Source organism: Fringilla coelebs (assembly GCF_963513975.1).
Source record: "Fringilla coelebs genome assembly, chromosome: 4".
In the NCBI taxonomy this organism is placed as follows: domain Eukaryota; kingdom Metazoa; phylum Chordata; class Aves; order Passeriformes; family Fringillidae; genus Fringilla; species Fringilla coelebs.
The window spans coordinates 23,734,619-23,756,473 of record NC_140032.1 but is presented as its reverse complement, the minus strand read 5'-3'; the positions used below and the strand labels follow the sequence as shown (position 1 = coordinate 23,756,473).

The window sequence follows — 21,855 nt, the reverse complement described above, 5'->3', positions numbered from 1 at the left end:
TGGAGAAGATCAAAAGGGAAAACCTGTACCTGAAACTAACACTGGGCTTTATCCAAATTTGTTTGGAGTTTAGCTGGTTCACAGAAACTTGGAATATTCATTTACTCAGGATAAAGAAACAGACAAACAAAAGTGGAAAATGGAAAGGAAAGAGAGAAGCAGGGTCAGAAAACAAGAAAAGCAATAAAAGACTTGCCTCCATGCAGTAGAACAACAATATGCCTTATTTAGCAATAGTATTATTTAGTTCCATGACACAAGAATATTAGGGGTGGGTTTTTTATCCTTTGATTGAACATTTAAAGGACAGAATTTAGCAGAGGATCATGTTCAACTGGGAGCAAGAAAAAGCCGTGCAGTGTAGGATATAGGTGAGTTTTTTCTCTATAAGTAGGTTTCCTTGCTCAGTGATCTCCTCTGTCATGACAATTGTTGCAGAACAAGACACTCATCAAAGCCTCTGAAGGTGCTTTTGTACCACAGGTACCATTTCTGGGACAGATGGCATCTGCCATGCCATCACAGACATGGATGGTCACATATTCATGAGAGTCAGGGTGTCAAAATCAGCCATCTCTCTAAACTCTATTATGTTTTCTTTATTATGTTTTCTTTGTTTTGTTCTACCCATCATTTCAAAGCATGAAGTATAATTTGTAACCCTGCCTAAATGACTACTGTGAGCTATGAGATAATTTCACCGCTTAAACACACATACCAGCTAAAAATTCCTTTAAAGTAATTTTCATAACTTTCTTTTATTATCGCTTCTGTAATTATGTCTTTCTGTCTGGCCAGGAAAAGGGACCTGAAGTTTTTCCCCAATTTGGAGGCCCCACAAGAAGCCCAGAAGTCAGGAAAATCTCAGATGATCACTCAAGGGAACAGAAAATACTTTCTGATAATAGACATTGCTGAAATGGTTTCTGATACCTGCTGACTCTTATTCTCAGGCACTTTATGGCTTCTGGTGGGAGTGTCTATCACAGGAGCTCCTGATCTAGCCAGAAGAAAGAACAGTCAATCCACAGATTGCAGAACTATCATAGTTGTGGCTGATCCAAGCCACATTTTTTCATTAATCATTGCTTTTTAACAGGGCCATATTTACTGAACATTTTTTCATCTTGAAATATAGCACTCATCGTATGTATCCTCATTGGTCCACTCACTTCAGGGTTGGACTTGATGCTCCTTGTGGGTCCCTTTCATCTCAGAATATCCTGTGATCTGTGGCTGTGTTGATGAACCATGTCCAGGAAACTGGGCATTTTGATAAGATGTTATAGGGGTTGGATGCCCAAATCTCAGAATTTAATTGGGTCAAGCCCCTAAATACCCTCCAATTAAAGAATTTTAGTCCTAAGACACTGGTGACCCCGTGTTTGCATAGCATGCTAGAAGGTGAGCAGAAGGTCAAAGTGAGGGTGTACCTCTAAGTGACTGGAGTGTTACAGGTAAGGAAACATTTTGGAACTCATGGCTGAAAGTTCAGGTCAAACAGCAGAGGGAACACTTGAGTAATTAATCATTTGACAGACTTCAGAATCAAGATTTTCTAAGGGACAAGGGGCCTTCAGTTAACTTTAGACAGCCTGTAAGGTGATGTTTCTCTGAGAATTAGAACTTGAATCAGATTTCTGTGCCGAATTAGAATATGCCAAATTTGTGTCTGTGAACTACTTCCAGACTTTTCAACCAAGCTTCATTGCAAATGTTTCTCTTTATAGACCCCTCTGCAACCACAGTGTAGCAAAGATTGTTGTGCAGGAAGAGATAACCAGCCTCTGGAGTACCTGTGAGGCTGGTCAGCATTTACATGCCTCAGTGAAACTGGGGGATCATGAGCCTGTCAGGAATAAAGACTCAAACCTTGTTAACAATCAAGACCTGTGGGATCTTCATCCCTGTGTGTAAGGGAAGTCATGCAAGTGGTTCCACAGAGTGGAAGGTTTTCCAGCCATACTGAGGGATTGGGCTGTCAGCTGTGGGAGCTCTTGTGGCATGAAGCTAATTCTACTTTGAGGTGGCTGGTGTCAACATAGCACTCAAGTTTTCATGATCTAAACCTAGAGGAGGGAGACACACCTGCAAGGAGAATGGACTCTCATGTGTGGAGTGTATGACATCTTAGAGGAACAGTGGTTCTTCAAGGCATGTATTATGCCAATCTGTGGTATGTCCCAGCATCACCAGGTGGCCATAGTCTTCCCTTCCACTTTCTACAGCAGTTAATTACTCCAGCTGCTGAAATGCTGTGAAAAATTTTGAGTACAGAGCGTTGAAATTGGCCTGATAGGAGAGGCCAGCTGGAGACCATCATAGTGTGCATAATCACATGCTGGAGGTGTTGTGCAGAAGAGGAAGAGCTCTACATATGCTCCATTAAACCTGACACTTCTTAGGGCTGCTTCATTGCAAAGACTGTGATGGTTCTTATTTTGTGAGGACTTGAAAGTGCTGGGGCCTCCAGGAGCAATGCAGGGGAAGGAATACTCTGTGAAGAAACTCCAGTCCTGGGGCAGGTGAGGAGCTGTGAGGGAGGGAGAGAATCTGTTTTTCTGTAAGTAGAGATGGACTTCTGGGTTTTTTTACTAATTCTGCTGCACTCTCCTTGTGAACTTGGCAAGAGCACACAGACTTTCTGCACTCATTTGTATTTTCAATGCCTGTGACTGTGAAACCCACAGAAGAGAGAGAGGTGAGATTTCTGCACCCCACCCCAGATAGGAGGCTGGGCAGTGGGAAGATTACATCCTAATTTCCAGGATCAATTTCTTATCTCCCTCTAAAACCTCTGGTCTTCCATGCCTGAATTGAAATGACTTAATTGAAACACTCTGCATTTAAGACTTGTGATAATACAAAAAGGCTATCCCCCTGACTCATCTCTTCTTACAGAAACACTGTGCAGAAGTACAGAAGTAGGGAGAGAGATGTTTACATCAACAGATAGCCTCAGTTTATAACATGGTGAATGAATATGAAACTTAGGACTGACTTTCCAAACCTGTTTCACTGATTGTAACTCATTTAACACATCCTTTACAGAAAACATGCACAAAAATAAGGAAATGAAGGCTTAAACACATAATAAATCTCTTGCTCTCCACCAAATAAACATACTGTGCTTATCAGGTATAAACCATGGCCTATTTCTTCATATTTGTAACCATAAATCTGGCTGAGTTACTGTATACATTCTACTATCCATTTATTTAATTTTGAAGAATACTACTGTAAATTTCCAAAAGATAAAGATTTTCATTTTTTTCATAGATATTTACAAGTTATTCGTCTGGGTGATAAAAGCAGAAGAACTGTCAGAAAGGAAGTTATATAATGACAATTCACTCCAAAATTACACGTACATCTAAAGTTGCATCTGAGATTGAAAATGCAATTTGATATTGCTTTTATAACATGTATATATATATGTATATATATTGAGGTTATTGAAAAAGGAACATATGTTTTTGGGGACCATGATTGAAAGAGTTATGCAGAAATATTTCTTTCATTAGAGTTTAAAAGTGATTGGTGTGAATATATCACTACTTGCTACTTTGTTTTCAGTGCTGCGGTGGTTGTTGCTGCTTTGGTAGCTCTAAAGGTGGAACACTTAAAAAGGCCACTTTGCTGTAATGTGAGCTCCACATCCTGAGGAAAAGCCAGGCTGCTGGGCTGTCCCTGTGGATTTCATGGAGTGTTTTGACTCTGAATCGAGGTAATTTGTTGATATTCCTGTAAATTTGATGAACAAATCTTTCTATAGAGGTTGTTTTCATTCAATGTTATTTTTAGAAATGTTCTGTGGTTACAAACAGAGTTTATTGAGTTGGTGTATTTGACCTGGTTTTATTGACAATGATGTTTGCTAAACTACCAATGAAGAATGCTGACAATGCCATTTATTCAAGGCAGTGTTGAGACAGAAGCTGTTATGTGCAAAGAGAAAGATAATGGAGGGAATCATATATAACTTGTCATGTGTGAGCAGCTGTTTTTAGTTAGTTCCCACTCCTAATGATAATAATTTCCACATTAATTGCTTCAAGTGTTTTAAAATGCATTTGAATTTACATGTTCACTCTGGAAATATTCAGAAGTTATGTTTCAGCCAGAACCATCTGATTTGGTATGGATGTTCAAAGTTTATGTGGCTGCAAAAGCAATTGAAGAAATTCACCAAAGAAAAATCTGTCAAACACCACTATATGTTTAGTCTCCTTTGACATTCTATCCCAAGTTCATATTACTGACCATTTACAGATCCTGAATGAGGATGCTTTTTGATCAGATCCTGTAAAATGCTGTAATGCTCTTGAGACTAGAAATCACACCCATGACCTGAGGTGCATCTCAGTGCTGCTGGTGGTTTTGAGGGATTTTTTCACCCTCAGTGTGCTTTTTGAGATGGGATAATGCTGGCAGCATCAGAAAACCTTTGGGCAGGGAAACAAAGCATTCGGTAAGTTCCAGCGCCATCTGTAGAAAGAACACAGCATCAGCCTGCAAACTGAGGTCTGGCTTCCTTCAATTACCTTGTTTTGTACCTTCAGCAACCAGGTCACTGCTTTAACCATCAGCTGGGACTAAATATTAAATCCAACAGGAAACTCTGAGCACTGCACTCAGTCTTCAGGCACTACTAAAATCCTAAGCAAACTTGTTCAGCTTTCCTGCCTAATTCAGCTTTTCCGCCCTTAGGCCATATTTTTCTACCAGTATTGTTGCAGTTTTGCATTTATTTTTTTCTAGAGGGTCTCCATCTCCTGGTAACACAGAATTGCTTGGTGATCTGAGTTAAGGGTCAGGGCACTCTTAAACTCAGCCTTCTTCTTGCCAAGTGAATAGGCTAGTAACTCTTGTAATTCTCAGAGTGGGCATCTGTTGCCACCAAGTGGGAAAGGCTCTGATGGGAGGTCAGGGGTCTCTCCAGCTTTCTGGGTTTTTTTTTCATCTGATGCTTCTGTGTTTTAGGAGCTGTATACCACCAGCAGACTATTACCTTGTACAACAAACTGTACAGACCTCCAAAATACATTTTGCATAAAGAAACTGGATATACATTAAGGCAAGGAGAGATGTTGAGATGTTGCCTTCATGGTAAGAAGTTAGAAACGGGTGTGAAGGAGTCACAGCCAAATCCCTATTCCAGTGACTATTCGTTGCTTTCAAATGGGGAACCACTGCAGGGAGAGAGAACCATTCATCATAATGGGCCAGATGGTAGTTAAACTTAGTTAAACATGGAGTGATTCAGTGTATGTTTTGGCAGCAGAGCAGAAGAAAATACCTAGCCAGAGAAGTGACATAACACAGGACAGCCTGTCATGTCTCTTTCACTCATTCAAAAGGACACCTAAGAGTAGGAGAGTATTCGCTGTAAGAGTATTAAGCAGGGATAAATATCTCTGTCTCACCATCACAATGTGTTTAAGTCCTTTTGGGGAAAAACTCTGTCTAGACTCAGTATTCTCATCACCTGGTTGAAGCAATGCCCTCCTCCGTAGGTTTACAGTTCTGTGCTCCCCAGCCATAAGCCCCTTGCTCATCCCATTGGTTTTGCAGAGGATCATGCTGCCTAACTGAAGGCTGAGGTTTCCTTGAGTGACAAAATGTGTGGGAGCAGGGCTTTGCTTGTGCAGTTCGCTCAAGAACAGTGGTGGCAGAGCAGAATGAAAGACTCTGGTGACCTGGTCTGACCACGCAGCCCTCCAGATTTTTCTACCCCTTGTTGTGTACTTGTACTGTGGCTTGTCAGTGAGCATCCTCATTGCTTTGGACAGTAATGGTTTTCTTGCCTCTTTTAGGCCTGTAGATTTTTGTTAGGTGAGTAAAAGAAGACTCAGGATGTAAGCAGTACAACGTGCCATCCTTGGGCACTTTGCCACCAACTTCAGCTGGCTTAGGGGTTGGGTTCATGACCCGAAGGAACTGGATGAGCTCTTCTTAAACTAAATGAAAGGAAGGTTTAACTCCAGTTATTTTTTACTGTCTTCTTGCACAAACTTGCTTCATTCAAACCCTGCTTCTGGAGGACATAAAACTGGAAAAAACAGCTTGCCTGTGCAAGTTAATTTCTTGTGCCTATTTACATCTATGTGGTTCCATTTTCAACACTGGCAAAACCCTACTTGCAAAACAGCTCTGAGAAAATGAAAACAAAAAACCACAAACCAAAGTTAACCAGACATTTTCAAAATAAAGAGTTTTAAGTCTTTCACTACTGAAAACTACTCTTTACCTTTATTTGGTGTTCATAGAAAAGGCTGTTATGTTTTTCTAAAGCTGTGGATATAAGTTTAGAGAAAATACTTTGAATGGGAAGGAAGAATCAAAATTTGTCTTCCAGCAGGACTAATGCTTATGATCTTAGACCTAGGGAGGAAAAAAAATCACTGTTAAACCCAAAATCTGACTAGCTGAGAGCCTATATGCTGCCATTCCAGGAACACGGACCTTTTAGTTCTTTCAACGCTGATGTTTTTCCTTTGCTTATCATCTCAGTGAATACTTTCTTTTTCTAAACATCCAGCAGACTTTAAAAAGTAGTTGATTCTCAACAAGAATAAAGGCATGACAATATCCTTGAGATAGGAACTCCACGGAATCTCTTGAACAGAGATATTTTTTGCACAATCAAGAGAAACTGTCACTCTGTGAGATACGGTGGGAATAGAGAGGATATTTTAGGACAGAGACCTTTCTGGGAAATATCCCTTCACCAGTGTGTGCCAGTTAAACTCCTTTTTGTGGCAGCTTCGAAGAAATGCAGACCTGGACTGCTTCTGTCCATCTGTTGTGTCTCACCCTGAAGGCTTCCCAGACTAGCACACTTAGAGATGTACTAAAAGAAACACATCTGAGCCCCAAGATGTGGGTGAAACTCACTAACAATTCAAGTTCAAAATCTGTATGTTATAATACAATACATTTCTACATGAAAAGACCACTCCAGACCCTAAATGTTTTCTCAGATTAGCTACAGTTCTAAATTAACTATGAAATGAGAGGCCTGGCCTTCTGTATGTGGGCTGCAGTTTTATGCCTGAATACTATGAGAGTGGTTTTCTGTAGTTTTGGAAGCCTTTTTCTAGTATTCCATTCCAATATTTTCTGTGTCCTTTCTTTTTTAAATGCAAAAAGGTGAATCATAATTCCCTACAAGAAATGGCATGAGTTTCAGACCATTTTTCCTACACTATAGGTGATTTTTTTCACAGTTTACAAAGCATATGCATATTAGTATTTGCAGATGTTTCTTCCAGCTAGTTATCTTATATATGCTGGACAGAACTTTAAGGGTACCACCACGTACCCTTTTGTTTTGTTATAGATTTCACTGTCCCTGCTTTATTTGCAAACAAAAGTCACAAAGATTTATTTTGCCCCAGATAAGAATAAATATAAATAAATAAACAGGTGTTGAAAAGCCTTTCTAATGCTTGCATCTGTGATTCCCTCCTGAAACAAAAGTCATTCTGAAAGCTTTACTGAAAGCTTGCTTTGAAAGTGAGTATTTTTGCAGACTGCTGACTGCAGTACTACATTTGCTAAAGAGATGCAGTCACACAATGGTTTGCTCCTGTATTATCTAGGTCATGGGCCAGAATTCTCCTGGGTGCTAACACTTTCCATTAAGCTGAATTTGTTGGTGCACAGGGCAGCTATTTTCCTTTTTAAAGCTGGTCCTAAATGGGAATGCTGAGTGGCCTGCATGGTTTAACTGGTTTTGGTTCCATGTAGAGTCAAAGGGTGAAGTCCTTTCCCTGAGGGGCTGGCCACTTATTCTGCCATGGACAAGCACTAACCAGGCATTGAACTTCTCTAATTTATGCTCCCCACCCCACACATTCACCGCTGTTGATTTTGACAGTGTTTGTATGGTGATCCTTGAAGGGTTTGCAACCATCCATAAAGAAAGGTAGCTCAATAAAAAACAGCTAAAGCTGGTCTCTTTGCACAAATTTCAGATAGAATGAGCCTAATTTAAATCCTAGAAATGCAAACCATAGAATTTAAAACCTAGTGTATTCCAGAAGTCAGTGTATGACAAACTTCCCCTCAATTCAATGCAATAATTGTTCTTATTTTTGTTCCTAATCCTCTTCCCCTTACATGTGAATATGCTTGTGAGCAGTAGCTCTATCTCAAGCATTTTAAAGCATTACCATACAGGAGGTATTAGCTGCATTTAGGTTTTATGATTTCTTATTTAGCCTTAAAGTTTTAAAAATAATTCTCTATATTATTATGATCCATGATATTTTTATGATATCCATGATCCATGATGGTCCATGTTGGATGATGCATGTTTTACACAATGTGCATCTCTTATGTATATAAGGGAAAATAATAAATCTGTGTCCAGTTGTGTCCAGTCAGGGGTTTGTTTAGGACTGCACAAGAAAACCTAAACTGTGTGACTGGATCTGGCCCTCATTGCTGCTAGATCTGCTCTTTTCTCTGGAGAGAGCCTTTTCTTCACCTGTTGACCCATATTGTATGTGAGCTTATTGCACAGATATAATAAGTATACCTTGGCCTGACTGCTGAAATACTGAAAGGACAAATACTGAGATATTGCCATAGACATGAAAAATTCTGAGGGACTGCATAAAGCATATCCAACTTGTTATTGTTTTATTTCTTAAGAAGCTTTATAGAGCTTATTTCTTAAGAAGCTTTCCAGTAGCATTCTTATGAGAGAAAAAAAAAAAAAAAACTGTGTGAAGGAAGTTGCTCTGTTGGTGGTCGCTGCTGGTGAAAAGTCTAAAAATCTCCTGTCTGAGAATGAAGGCAGAGACAGCCCACACATGTCTGCATTCTTCAAATACACACAAATATTATCTATTATATTACAGTGTGAAAATAAGCTAAAAATGCATACATTATTTATACAAACTCATGTTACTGCCATGGTAAAAAGTATTTGGGAAAGAAGTTGAACTTGTGAATGCTTACACTTCAGACTATAGTTACATTGTTGAGATTCCCATTTTCTGCCTTTTATAATTTATAAACTTTGGATTTAGTCCGGGTAAGTCTTCTTACAGCTTAACTGTAATTTCCTGTGCTAAATGGAGTCAGATGAGTGAGGATATGAAATCTTGGAAAGGTATAATCATTCCAAGGAAAGTTGTCCCACTTGAGGCAGTAGAATTGATATAATTTTGTGAGAAGGACCAGCAGTTTGTTAATTCCCTGTCCAGTCCAGAGTGAAAAATACCAAGTGAGGGGCTTCTGCTTGAAAGCAAATGGACTTTTGCCCTCCTCATACGATGAGTTCAGGCTCTGAGTCTAAACAGATGTGGAAATATCATCAAGTGTCTGACTAAGGAAATCACTTCAGCCTATACATAAATTCAACCATGTGCTAGAGCCTAACTGAAGGCTTGATTTCAGTTGAGATCATGGACTAGCCATGAGCTGAGGTACTCTGTAAAATCAGACCCCAAGTGCTACGCAGTACTTAAAAATAAATTCACCTGGTGCAGCCTGGGAGCTGAATTTAGCAAAGGTATTTGAGAAGGGAACTTTTCCATGCCCCATCAAATCTAATGAACCAAGTGACATTTCCTGACATGCATGTATCAATTGAGTAAGGAACAAAACCAATGTTGCTGTGGAGCTAATGCTTCAAATTTTTGAGCAGCAGTACTTATTTTCTTTTAACTGCACTCACAGGGATTCAAGTGCAGCTTGGATTTTGCTTTCAAAAACACCAGCTAAGTTACAGGGTAAAAAAAACCCCACAAATTGTTTGGGACTAGCAGGAGAAATATCTCAAGCTTTGAAAATCAAAGAAATTTTAAGCTAATTTCTTCCTACTGTTTTTTTAGTCTGTAAATGAGTGTGTGATTCTCAGGCTGCAACATAGCAAGCACATTCCCTACAAGAAAGACAGGGAGCAGTCCCAGGCTCTCCTGGGACCATTCCCTACTACAAGCCTCAGGAGTGACACTCATGAACTACACACATCCACACTGCAGCTAAGCAAAGGATTAAAGTCTGTCACCTGACTGACACGGATCTCTGCAGCAGCTGTGGCAGACAGACAGACCATAGAAACGAAACAACGTTTGTAAAACACATTGTACAAGATCCCTGGCTGCTTAACCAGCAGTTTCTCACTGCTCTGAAACACTGCATTTTCACAAAGAGCAACAGTTTCCTAAACCCTCACAGCCCAGTCAAGGGCCATGAACATGCATTGGACTGATTCAAACCAAACAGGATTTTGCCATCTTTGGTAAAAGATTTGAATGATGTTTACATGGAAGTTTGTTGTCACTGCTACTAGTACTGGTCATTACTAAAATGCAGCAGAGATTACTTTATGACTTCTCAGATGGTGATGAAAGTTGAAAACCAAGTCCCAAACTGTGTATTTAGGGAAGATCACATTCATAACAGCACTGGCTTGCATCAAGAACCTGTAACAGCTGCTTTCTGAAGTTGGGAAAAATTAGCCACTCAGCCCTTTTTCTTAAACTCTTCAGTAAGAATTGATCCTGAGAAATGTGTTGTTTATTGGCATGGCTTGACCTTCAAAACCATTGTTCAGTGAAAGGAGAAAGAATGGTTGGTGAAGTCATAGAAAGTATCAAGCTAGCCAAATAATTATATTCTTCTCTGAACTATCTTGTTCCTTCATCAATACTTCTTCTAACCATCAGGAATATGGCCAGAGCCTCTTCAGTATGTTGGAAAGCCTGAATACAGAAACCACTCCTCATATAATCATCTGCAATTTAGATTTATGCCTCATCCTCAACTCCCTGGCGCTGCTAAACATTATTGTGGAATGGGAAGGGGAAAAAGAAGGAGAAAGTAGTATTTCTTGAACGTTGAGTTGCAATATAAGTCTACTGGAAAAATATATTCAGGCATTATAAGGGGACTCGTGGGTCTATGTATCAATACAGACCTCTTTTGCAGACAGACATGAGTTCACCTGATTGTTCTCCAAGTCAGTCAAGCTGAGGTTAGTCTCACACTAAGCTTTAGCTAGTAAGTGCAGCTAAGAAGGAGGGTGTATTAACTCAGGCCCAAAGCCAAGGTATAGTAAACATAACAACTGTCTCTGTAAAAAAAAACAAAAACAAAAAAAAAATCAGGGAATCTATGTCTCCATTCCTTGCTTGCAAAGTGGGGATAGTTAAGCTGTACTTCTCCGACTCTCAACACACTAAGAGTAGAAGCTCTTCTGCTAAGACATCAACATGCATATATGTGAAGACTTTAAAGAAAATGCAACTCAGTCTGGCCACAATGATCTAAGTAATAGTACCTCTTAGTATGGTATTGAGTGCTCCTAAGCAAAGGAATTGACTGCCATGGTTTTTATGGTACCCCGCTGGAAATGCTAAACTAGCTGAAATACCTTTGCCTAGTCTGGTTCCTCCAACATTGCACAGATCTCACTTTTTCTATCTTGCTACAGGCCTTTCAATGTCATCTAACCATGTCTGAAGCTCATCTAACCAAAAAGTACAGAAGTTTCAAATCAATTCTACATAGCTCATTATTTGTTCTCTGCGCTTCATCTAGCACTACATTTTTGATACGCAATTACTTAAGGGATTGGGAAGCTTCATTGAACAGTCTTATGGTACTGCTGGAAAGATGACAATTGAAAACTGTTCAGGAATTCTCTCATTTTTCCATTTTCTCCATCACTCACTGCTCTTTTTTCCCCTAGGGTACCCCTAGGGGTGTTGCATGCATCCTCAGGGAGGCCTCCTCATACTTCCATTTCTGATTCATTGACTGTGGAAGTGCTCCCTCAGGTGCTTCTTTGGCCTCTGCCTTCCCCAGGTCTCTGTGAAGTGACAACCCTCCCATCAGGAACAAAACCTGCACCTCCCTCTGGATGCATTGGCTGCCGTTCCTGCAGCCATTCTTGTCCTTCCGCCCTGGACAGAGAAGAAAACCAGCAGTCAGCAGCATCAGCCTCCAGCTCCTCCTCCAGGGAACAGCTTCCCCACACAAAGCACTTGCAATTTCCCTGGGGATTCATTGGGCAAGCTTTGGTCCATTTCCCTGCACTTCTTTTCATCCCATTCACTTTTATTGCTTTCACTCAATTTTGGAATTTTTCCTTTTTTTTTTTTTTTAGCCTTTGATTTCTTCAATTTCTTCTTTTCTCTCTGTGTTTACCTTTCTTCCCCGATTTCAGGATTTGTATTGGAGTAATTTTGGCAAGGCTTGGTCCTTGTCACTGCCCCTCATTTCACTTCAGTCCATTTGGTTGTAGTCACTCCATTTCCAAATTTTCTGGGTCTTTACAGTTGCAATTTTTTTTTATCATATCGCCTTTTTTATCCTCCATGCCAGACTATATATGGTGAGCTCTACCAGTCTCTCATCATAGGCCACATGCTCCCTGCCTCTGTAGCCTGCTCTGGACCCTCTCCAGACTCCTCCAGATGCTTTTTGGACTGGGTGGGGGGACCCAGAACTGAACCGCTATTCCAGGTGCTACCTCACCAGTGCCAAGGAGTAATGGGTGATAACTTCCCTCCATGGGCTGGTCTTGTTCCTCCCAATATAACTCCCAACACACCATGTGATTTGCCTTACAGGAAGAGCATTCAACATATGGGCTTATATTCAACTTGGCACCTGCCAGAACCCCAAGTTTCAGAAAGGCTGAAACTCAGCCCATCACCTCCCAGCCACAGGGTGGCTCCAGACAGGTGCCAAGCTCTGCATGTCACCATGCTGAACTCTGTGAGATTTCTTCTAACCCATCCTCTCATCCCTTGAGGTCCCTTGGCTTCAAAGCATTTGGAATATCATCCTGTACAACATGTAAAAAATTACAAAATGCAAGTGATATTTTATGTCCTTTGGTCACAAATGAACTTCAATGCTGGTACTCTGCTTCTGGCTGCATTTTTCTCAATTTGTCTTTGTTCTCATTTAGTCCATAGCTTCACTGAGCTGAAGTCCTGCCACCAGCCTCTTCTTGGCTGCTGGCAGCACTAGGAGAGGGATCCTGTGACTACCAGGTTTATTGCCAGCCTTGTTTGCTCCCAATGCCCTGCTGTCTTCGCATTAATGGCAAAGAGGATATGAGTGTGTCTAGTTCCTTTTTCAGCCAAATGCTTCTCCATCCTAAATATTTGAGATTGATAAACTGTTCTGTGTGTCAAAAGCTGGATGCTGCTGGAGCTAGTCCCACACCTTCCTTACTTCCCCCCAAAAGAATTATATTTAGTGTGAAAAGAGTAGTGTATATAGTGCACAGCAGTATATATTGGACAAAAGTTGTGCATTAGCTGCAAGTAAACTGGGGATCTAAGCCAAAGACTATTCATACATGTAAGAGGCTTTGCATATTGCATTATGCCTAAATTTTGATTAAGATAAGGAGTGGCTATTTGGCTCTGAAATCAGAAGCTTGCTTAAACACGTGAATGATCCCACTGGAAGCAACAGGACTAGCTGTGGACTTTAAGATAGTGTCTGGATCTGTCATTGGTCCTAAATCAGACTTGTTGCTCTAAGTTTCCCAATGCTGCCATCTACAGAGTAAATTGACTACAGCTTTCAGGCAGGCAATTAAATGGTTATGAAAATTATAGATTGCACACAGTCAACCCCTGTAGAGCTCTAAATTAGCTCTAAATGTGCATGCCTAAACAGATAAGCCTGAAATCCTACCTTCAATATTTCTCAAATATTTCCAAGGATAGTTCTGTATATTAACTGTTGAATGTCCACCTCTGGAAGGCAGCACAAAAATGGCAGGAATCTGTTAATTCAAATTAATTTGCTCAATAGTCACCGGTTTCTTCAGAGAGGGCATAAAACACAGCAGGCTTTGTAAGTTTCTGCCCTTCTCAATTTTCACAGGGAAAATTCAGGGGTAAATACAGGAAAAACATGAAGGGTTTTAGATGAGATGTAGAGAGGGTAAAAAGAGTTAATTTACTTAAGAACACATAGTAAATCAAAGAAAAGCAACAGTTCAGAATGGAACTACAGCTAAAGGAACAAAGAGGACACAACAAGGAGGGACAAGAAATGACCCTCACTTCAGATAGACATGCCCAAGAAAAAATACTAAATTATAAGAGCATCTTCTCATGAAAAGTGTTTTGATATACAGCACTCTGAAAAAAACCTCTTGTCCTAAACATTTCTGCCAAAGTGCGAAATAAAGGACAAAGATTAAAATTAAGAAACTGGCAAGTGGATAAAATAAACTAGAAAATATGAATAGGAAAAAGCATTTCTTTTGAGATTATATATGCCTGATATGGCTTTACAATATCTTTCTGGTTTTCTGTTTATAGCTTATTCAATAGAATTTTAAATACACACTTCTGTGCATTGTGACTTTTTTTCTGAATGCAGTAACACATTTGGAACAGCTGCACTGCAATATTGCAAAATCTTCTATCTGTTCAGCTTACAGGTCACCACACACGGTTTGAGAGCTCTATCCCAGCTCCCAAGATCTTTGTCATCCCCAGTAACTCATCTTCCTGTTTCTGAAATGTAAGGTGGTTTAAAGGAAAGCCCAGCTGTTTCCTAAGCCCTTGTCATCATTTCTGCAGGGGGCAACAGCCTTGGTAGTAGACATTATACATCAGTAGATAGATAACATTAATTCTTTAGTTTTTCTCTTTATTTCCATCCTTTGAAACTACACCTGGGACCAGAATGTGAGAAAAGAAAAGTCTGGCAAAAACAACCCTTTCCCTGTTTTTTCATGAGGCCTAAATTAATAAAATGTTGCCTTTTGGTAGATTAACTCATAAGCTTGAGTAGAATGATAAAAAAAGTTTATGAAACACTGAAATAACTTCAGTACCCCTGTTTGTACTGCTAATTACAACAAAAAGTAAACCAAAATATTGGACCGCTGCAATCACTGAAAAATATACAGGAGTATTTCAAAGGCATTTTCATGTTTCTTCAGCCCTGACTCCACACAGGCACAGCCACAGCATGTACCCTCAGTAACTGCCCCAAGGGCAAGGAGAGGGTCCTGTGCAGCACTAAAGCTCACTGCCCCAGGTAAGGCACAGCGCTCACTTGGCACTTCTGTGCTCCTCCTCCTCCTGTAGCTGGTTCTGTTCACCTTCCCCTCTCCCCTGCTGCCGGCTGTGTTGCTAAGCAGCCCAGCCACAGGCATGGCTCCGAGCCTGCGCTGCAGCAGGGCTGCCTGCAGCAGAGGGGCCCCAGGAGGCTCTGCCCCCACCCCACGACACCTCCACTAAGAGGCAGAAGATGATGCTGCTGTAGAGGACAATGACACATAACAGACCTTTTCCTAGCCGTAGTTTTCACCTCCCTGCTAACAGACACTGAAGGCACTGATATTTAGAATTGGAGTATCCCAAGGTTTGGCATATCCTTAGACTTCAAATTAAAATGTGTTGCAACCATTTGCTAGCTTCAGCTATCAGGTAATTACATAAGCAGTAATAAGGCCCAACACAAAACAACTTCAGCCCACACAGAGCTTTAATAAAAGCTTGAATTACCCTTCTAAAAAGCGCTGTGACCATCTATGAGTCTGTTACCCAGCACTGTATAAAATGGTTGCCAGGGACAGACTGGGAGTACATTAGAAAAAAGACCCAAGTTTAAGGGTGTTTTATCCCTGCCTACAGCTACCTGAAGGGAGGTACAAGAGCAGGGAGCTGCAAGAGCAGCAAACAGCAACTAGACTCAGGTAAAAATAGTTTCCACAGGTCATGGTTCATGCCAAAGAACATGTACTATAGATTTAATCTCTTTTGCTTGAATCCAAAATTTCAACCTGCTATTAGAAATTTATGTGGTGTGGGTTTCTCCTTTTTAGACCATTTTGGATGGGACAGATAAGTACAGCCTCTTCAAAGGTCTTCATAACAGAATCACAAGTTAGTAAGCACACCTGGCCTAACCCAGGATTGTATTCTGCCTCAGCCAGCAGGTTTGGTTTAGCTATAGGTAGGGAAAATACCAGTTCTAATACTGTCTCCTATAAGGAAACATAACACCAACCGAGTGGGTATTCTGTGGCTTGTAGCACTAATATAGACCACATTAAGGTGACATTTGAATGGTAATTTATCACACCTTACACCTCCAAACTAAATGTACTCAGAGTGACAGATTGCAGCTTATGAGTTTCAGACTGGACATTACAAAAAGGCTTACTGGAAGGGTAGTGCAGCATGCAGCACTGCCACATGTTACACAGACCAGTGTCTCTCCATCCTTGAAAGCCCCCAAGGCACTATAAAAAGCAATTGCCCTGCTACCCTGAGCTACCTTAACTTTTTGCTCAGAGGAGAGCTTTGAGGGGCTTTTGAAGAGAAGACTTACAGAGGATGCCACACAACTCCTTTTGGAGAAAATTAGTCATCACTTCAGTCCATTTAGTCTTCCAGCAGAACATTTTATTCTCATTAAGGACAAGGAAATATCAACCAACAACTCAATTAACATAACACAGATCAAACAAGCCCTGTTAAGCATTTTCTACTTAACATGTGAAAAAAGTCTAAAGATATCTGATGTGTCCAAACTGTTCACATTAAAACTTGAGCTCATCCTTTAGCACAAGCTCAGCTGATGTTGCTTCTGTGTATAGCAAAAGGTGGAAATAATTTAAGTTACCAGAACAGCTGTGTTTAACAAGTACTGAAGCACTGGAGTTTAAACTGCATTTACTGGTGTGCTATTAAACTGCTTTCCTTGCATCTCTTCAGAGTCTTAGGCAGACTTGCAGAAAGCCACAGCAGAAAAACGAACTTCTCCTTTTTCACGTTCTGTAAATTGTCTGCAGATCTTAGCAGAATCCTTGGGGATGAAAAAAAAAAGCTGCTTAGACTAACCAAATGCACTTCCTGCAGAGAACAAGCCTTTGCAGTTCCTCTCTGAGTTCCACCAACTAAATTACATAATCTTACAGCACCAGCTAATAAATACACTGAACAGGTATCTAGCTCTCAGGGAGAGTACCTTTAGTAGTCATAAACTTAGCAGATTTAAGCTAAAACACAGACTTGTACAGCAAGTAGGTACAAACACTATACACCACATGTAGACTTCTCACCTCTTTATAAGGCTTTTATAAGCCTTGTTTTCAGGGAAACAAGCAGCAAGGGAGAAGACTTACCTTCAAGAGCAAGTCATCCGAGCTCGTGCCATGGTTCACAGGAAATGGCATACGGCCATCTGTGAAAGAAATACTTCTGAATTAGCAGAACAAAGCATAGCAGACCCAAACAAGTACACATGATGACACTGGGGAAGTCAAAACAAATTGTCAATAGTCTGACTGAGATGCAAACAGTGACAATGTGCTTTAGGCCTTCAGTGTAACCCACCATCAGTTAAAATCTTCAGATGAAAACACAAATTGTCTTTTGGCTCTGAGAGCCTCAGCAAACAGTTTAATTAGCACAAAGTGTCTTGCCTGAGCTCCCAACACTGCTGTGCAGTGTAATGTAAGCCCAGTCCAAACACAGTTCATAGGACCTTACCCAATTCATAGAGGTGTCCATCCACATTGACAAAAAGGATGAAATGGAAGTTCACACTGTTGTCCTCAACCTTAGGAGACACCATCAGATATAATTGTTAGTTTGAAGCTAGTACTGCAAACCCAATTTGTGACTACAGAACAGAGGAAACTTCAACAAGAAAGCCAAGGACTGAAAACTTAAGTTCAGCAGAAGAGGTCTGTGGCAAGACTTTTACAAGGTCGAGCACCAGAAATCCTAATGTAAAATGATATTTTACAACTGGGCCTTGATCCAAATTTTCAATCCATGTTTGAGGAAGAAATCCCATACAAGCATTCACCCATGAGTCACTCATTTCTCCTTCCCAATGAACTGTAACAGCTATCTGACAGACAAAAAAGTGTTGCTCTGCCCCTTCATTAAACATTTTCCCAAGATTTTACACATTCACATCTTACCCGACATTGTCCTTCTTGCGCAACAGAGTTGTGGACTTCCTGTATAGCCTTAAGAGAAAGCAGGTACAGGTTACTACATCTTTAAGTGCTGATAACTGTCAGCAGTTTGTGTAGTTCATATACCTTATTATTTGCCAAATGTTTAGCTCTTTCTTCAGGAGACAAATCAGCTGTTTCATCAAGAAACTTCTTCAGGGCAGACCCCTCCTCTGCACAAGATGATCAAACACTTTATTCAGTATAAGTAAAACATCAGTCATGTAGCCCACAGAAATCAATAACCACAAGTCATTGCATTCAGCCTGTAACTATCTCCAATATAAGCACATTATAACTACCACTCAAAGTAAGCTATTAACACAGAAGATATTAGTAACAATCTACACAAGCAACCAGAATTGTTTCAGGGAAGAGTGCTTCAGTTAATTCTGGATGCTTATTTTGAAAAATTAATTTCAAATGGGATTTAGCTTTTCTGATTTCCCCACTGCACATTTTGCAGAAATGTTCAGTCCTGTGTTGAAGAAATCCAGAAAAGGTAACAGATGTAAGGACACGTAACTAACAGAATATGGGTAGAGGAAATTGTCTCACTGCCTTCAAATGAAGGCAGCACTTGCTAACTTTGGTTTGCCAGAATATAAATTACTGCAGTACTAAGATACACTGAGGTCTAGCACATAAAAGATATGCTGCATCATTGCTTCACTTGTCAAGAGTGTTATTCCAGTGAATCCTTTTGAAGAACAAAGCAAAACTATGTTTAAATGCTCACTATGACTTCCACATGTTTTCTTTTGTATAAAAAGGAATTCCACACCACAGAATGGCCCCAAGTTCTCTTAGAATAATGGTAGTTGTATTTTGCAGATCTAGTCTTTGAACAACCTAAGAATCTTTTTCTATAGTATAGATACCATCCAAACTATTACCTTTGTAGGAAAGATCTCCTTACAAACCCTTATCTATACAACTTGCCCAGCAAAAAGAAAACTAAAAATGTTTTAGACTGATTTACAGGCTACTCTGAGCACATTGATTTACATTAGACATAGGCAGCATGAAGAACTCCATCTCATCTATTGACATCAAGCTTAACGTCAATAACTGCTTCTGAACACAATACTTCCTAATTATAGACAGGCTTTGGTCAGTGCTGCTGAGTGCACTTTTCCTCTTGCATTGCTTACTAGGACAATACCTCTGCAGCTAGCAGACAGGAGTCAAAGCCCATTCCCTTCTGTGTTTCAGGCAGTCCATATGCCCTTTTCCAAGAGCTGGAAGATCCACTTACCAACTAAAACAGTACAGGATGCCTTAACTTGACTTGCCTGAAAGCAAGCTGTCTCCCAATAGCTCATACCCATTCAATCTGCTGTCAAAAAACCAGAAATTCAAGCACTTCAGAACATTCATACTCACCAAGTTTCAATTTGTCTTTGTTATTAGCAACTGCATGTATCAGACCAATTGTCCCACAGGAGTTACTGACAGTCTGCTTCAGGAAATACACTTTAGAACTGATCTCCTGGTCCTTTATTTTCTCAGTCTGTTGCTTCCTGAAGTTTTCATGCTGTAAACACATAACTGGTTTAGGCATTTCATCAGAGTCCTATCCTTGTATAGTGCACTGGAAAAGTAACTTGTTGTGCAGGAGAATCAGTATCAGGACTGGATAAAGATTTATTTAGAAAGTCATCTTTGTGGCACCAGTAAAGCACCATATGCCTAAACTGGATTCAGGCCAACACTTAATGGACTGACTACCTGCATGATTCAGTCCTATCGAAAGGCACTGTTCTTAGCTTCTCCATCTGTACCATACACTGGAAATAGCTTGGGGTGGGAAATAATATAATGGACAGGCTCTTTTATATCCTCTCTCAGTTGCTTCAGTCCATTGAACAAGGCTACTCAGCATGTCTATACAATAGGCCTTTCAGAATTGCCTTCATGAGCCCCTCCCCATCAGAACAATGTATAAACAACTGCAAAATCCATTGCTATTGGAAAGTTATAATCCTTCTTTTTAAGAACCTGTTAATTGAATTTGATTTCATCTCATTCACTTCCTTAGCATCAAACCAATTGATTATATAAAAGAAGTAATGTAGGCCTCTCCAGATCCAATGATTCAGCATGGTAATGGAATTGCTATCCCTCACACTCAAGATCACTCATGTTTTTTTCCCCTCAGTCTGATATACAAAGCAAAATCTCACAGGAACACTGTGATGGAATGAAAGCCCTTGTTTGGTTGCCCAGCTCAGCTGAGGCTATTTGGAGGCTGGGACCAAGCACCGTGCCAGTGCCAAGCCCCATCCACGCCCAACCATCTGATGCTTGGGGGATGGCAGCCGCACTCCAGACAGCGGCCAGTGCTACCCTGCCGGGAGGGGACACGCACCTGCTCAGTGAGCGGGAACAGCAGGAGCAGCGCGCAAGCCGGGGTCGGCACGGCGCGCAGTGCTTCATCCTCGAAGCCCAGCACGTCCACGAAGCGCCAGCCAGGACCCACCCCGAGGCGGGACAGCACCTGCACGGGGCACAGAGAGCGGGTGGCCCGGCCGCGCCACGCCCGTCCCCGCGGGGCGCGGCCGCCCCAGCCCCGCCGCGCCCGGTGACACAGCACAACGCGCGGCCCCGCCGCGCCGCCTGCCGGCCGCGCCCGCCCCGAGGGCGCACGGCCTCAGCGCCGCTCCGCAGGTGCGGCCGCGCCCCGCGCAGCGGAGCCGCTCCGTGCCCCGTGGGGCGGGATGCCGAGGGACGGAGGGAGGCGCCGCTCCGTGCCCCGTGGAGCGGGATGCCGAGGGACGGAGGGAGGCGCCGCTCCGTGCCCTGTGGAGCGGGATGCCGAGGGACGGAGGGAGGCGCCGCTCCGTGCCCCGTGGGGCGGGATGCCGAGGGACGGAGGGAGGCGCCGCTCCGCAGGTGCGGCCGCGCCCCGCGCAGCGGTGCCGCCACCGCGGCTGGCGCTCCCCGTAGGGCGGGATGCCGAGGGATGGAGGGGGAAGGGCCGGCGCCCTCCCGCCCGCGGCGGTCCTCCGGCGGCGGCAACTCACTTTGTTCAGCATCTGGAAGACAATGCGGGGTGGGGGAAGAAAGCGTGAGTGCGGGTGAGAGACGGTGTCCCACCACCCGCCCCGCAGCCCCAGCCCTGTCCCCGCCGCCCCTCGCGCACCTCGGGGTTGATCTCCATCGGCTGCCAGGCCATGGCTGCAGGGCGGCGGGAGCCGGGAAGAAGGCAGGCTGTGCCCCACGCACGACGATGTCCCCCGCGGCAGTTCCGCTGCCGAGCCGCTGGCGACGCTGGGGCGCGGAGCCGCCCACCCGGCTCTTATATAGGGGCGGGCTGGCCCACTCCGCGCGGCGGCGGGGGGAGAGGGAGGAGCAGGGCACGGCCGAGGCGGGGGGGCTGGGGCCGAAGGGCCGCGGGGAGCGGGGCCGGGGAGCCCGGCCGGGGCTGCGGGGCCGGGTCACGCCGCCTCCGCGGGAGAGGGGTGCGGCCGGGGGGACCCCGGCCCCATGACGTTGGCGTGGAGAAAGTGCTGGAAGCGGGCCGGCAGCGTGGGCAAGCGGCTGGCATCACCCTGGGCAACAGGTTTCTCCTCCACCATCAGCCCAGCCCCTGGGCTCCGTGCATCCCGAAAGCCCACGTCTACATTTGTGTGCCTAGCCGCTCCTAAGCATCAGCCCTTGTTCTGTGTATGTTGCGTAAAGTGTACAATGGTTTTGATATTCAACAAAATCATTAAACACTTATTTTTAAATTTCCAGTATCATTAATGTGACGTGAAAGTCTCCTGTGTGCTGATTGTATCTCCGCATTTGGACCAACCCCTGAACCAGTCCAGTGAAGCTGGTTAAAAAATAGTGGGCTTTTTATCTTTTATTCATGACCTGACAGTTTCTGT

General features: G+C 42.5%; 1 protein-coding gene across 1 annotated transcript; it reads right to left on the bottom strand.

Moving 5' to 3' along the window:
* Window positions 1–16,536: 16,536 nt before the first annotated feature.
* On the bottom strand, window positions 16,537–21,239 carry UCHL1 (ubiquitin C-terminal hydrolase L1). The gene is made up of 9 exons (XM_084204599.1): window positions 21,123–21,239; window positions 21,004–21,015; window positions 20,349–20,477; window positions 19,364–19,514; window positions 18,065–18,150; window positions 17,942–17,989; window positions 17,502–17,571; window positions 17,135–17,193; window positions 16,537–16,815 (listed from the first exon to the last, which is right to left on the bottom strand). The coding sequence occupies exons 1-9, from the start codon at window positions 21,153–21,155 to the stop codon at window positions 16,729–16,731; spliced, it is 675 nt and encodes a 224-aa protein (XP_084060725.1). The 5' UTR covers window positions 21,156–21,239; the 3' UTR covers window positions 16,537–16,728.
* Between the last annotated feature and the right edge of the window lie 616 nt (window positions 21,240–21,855).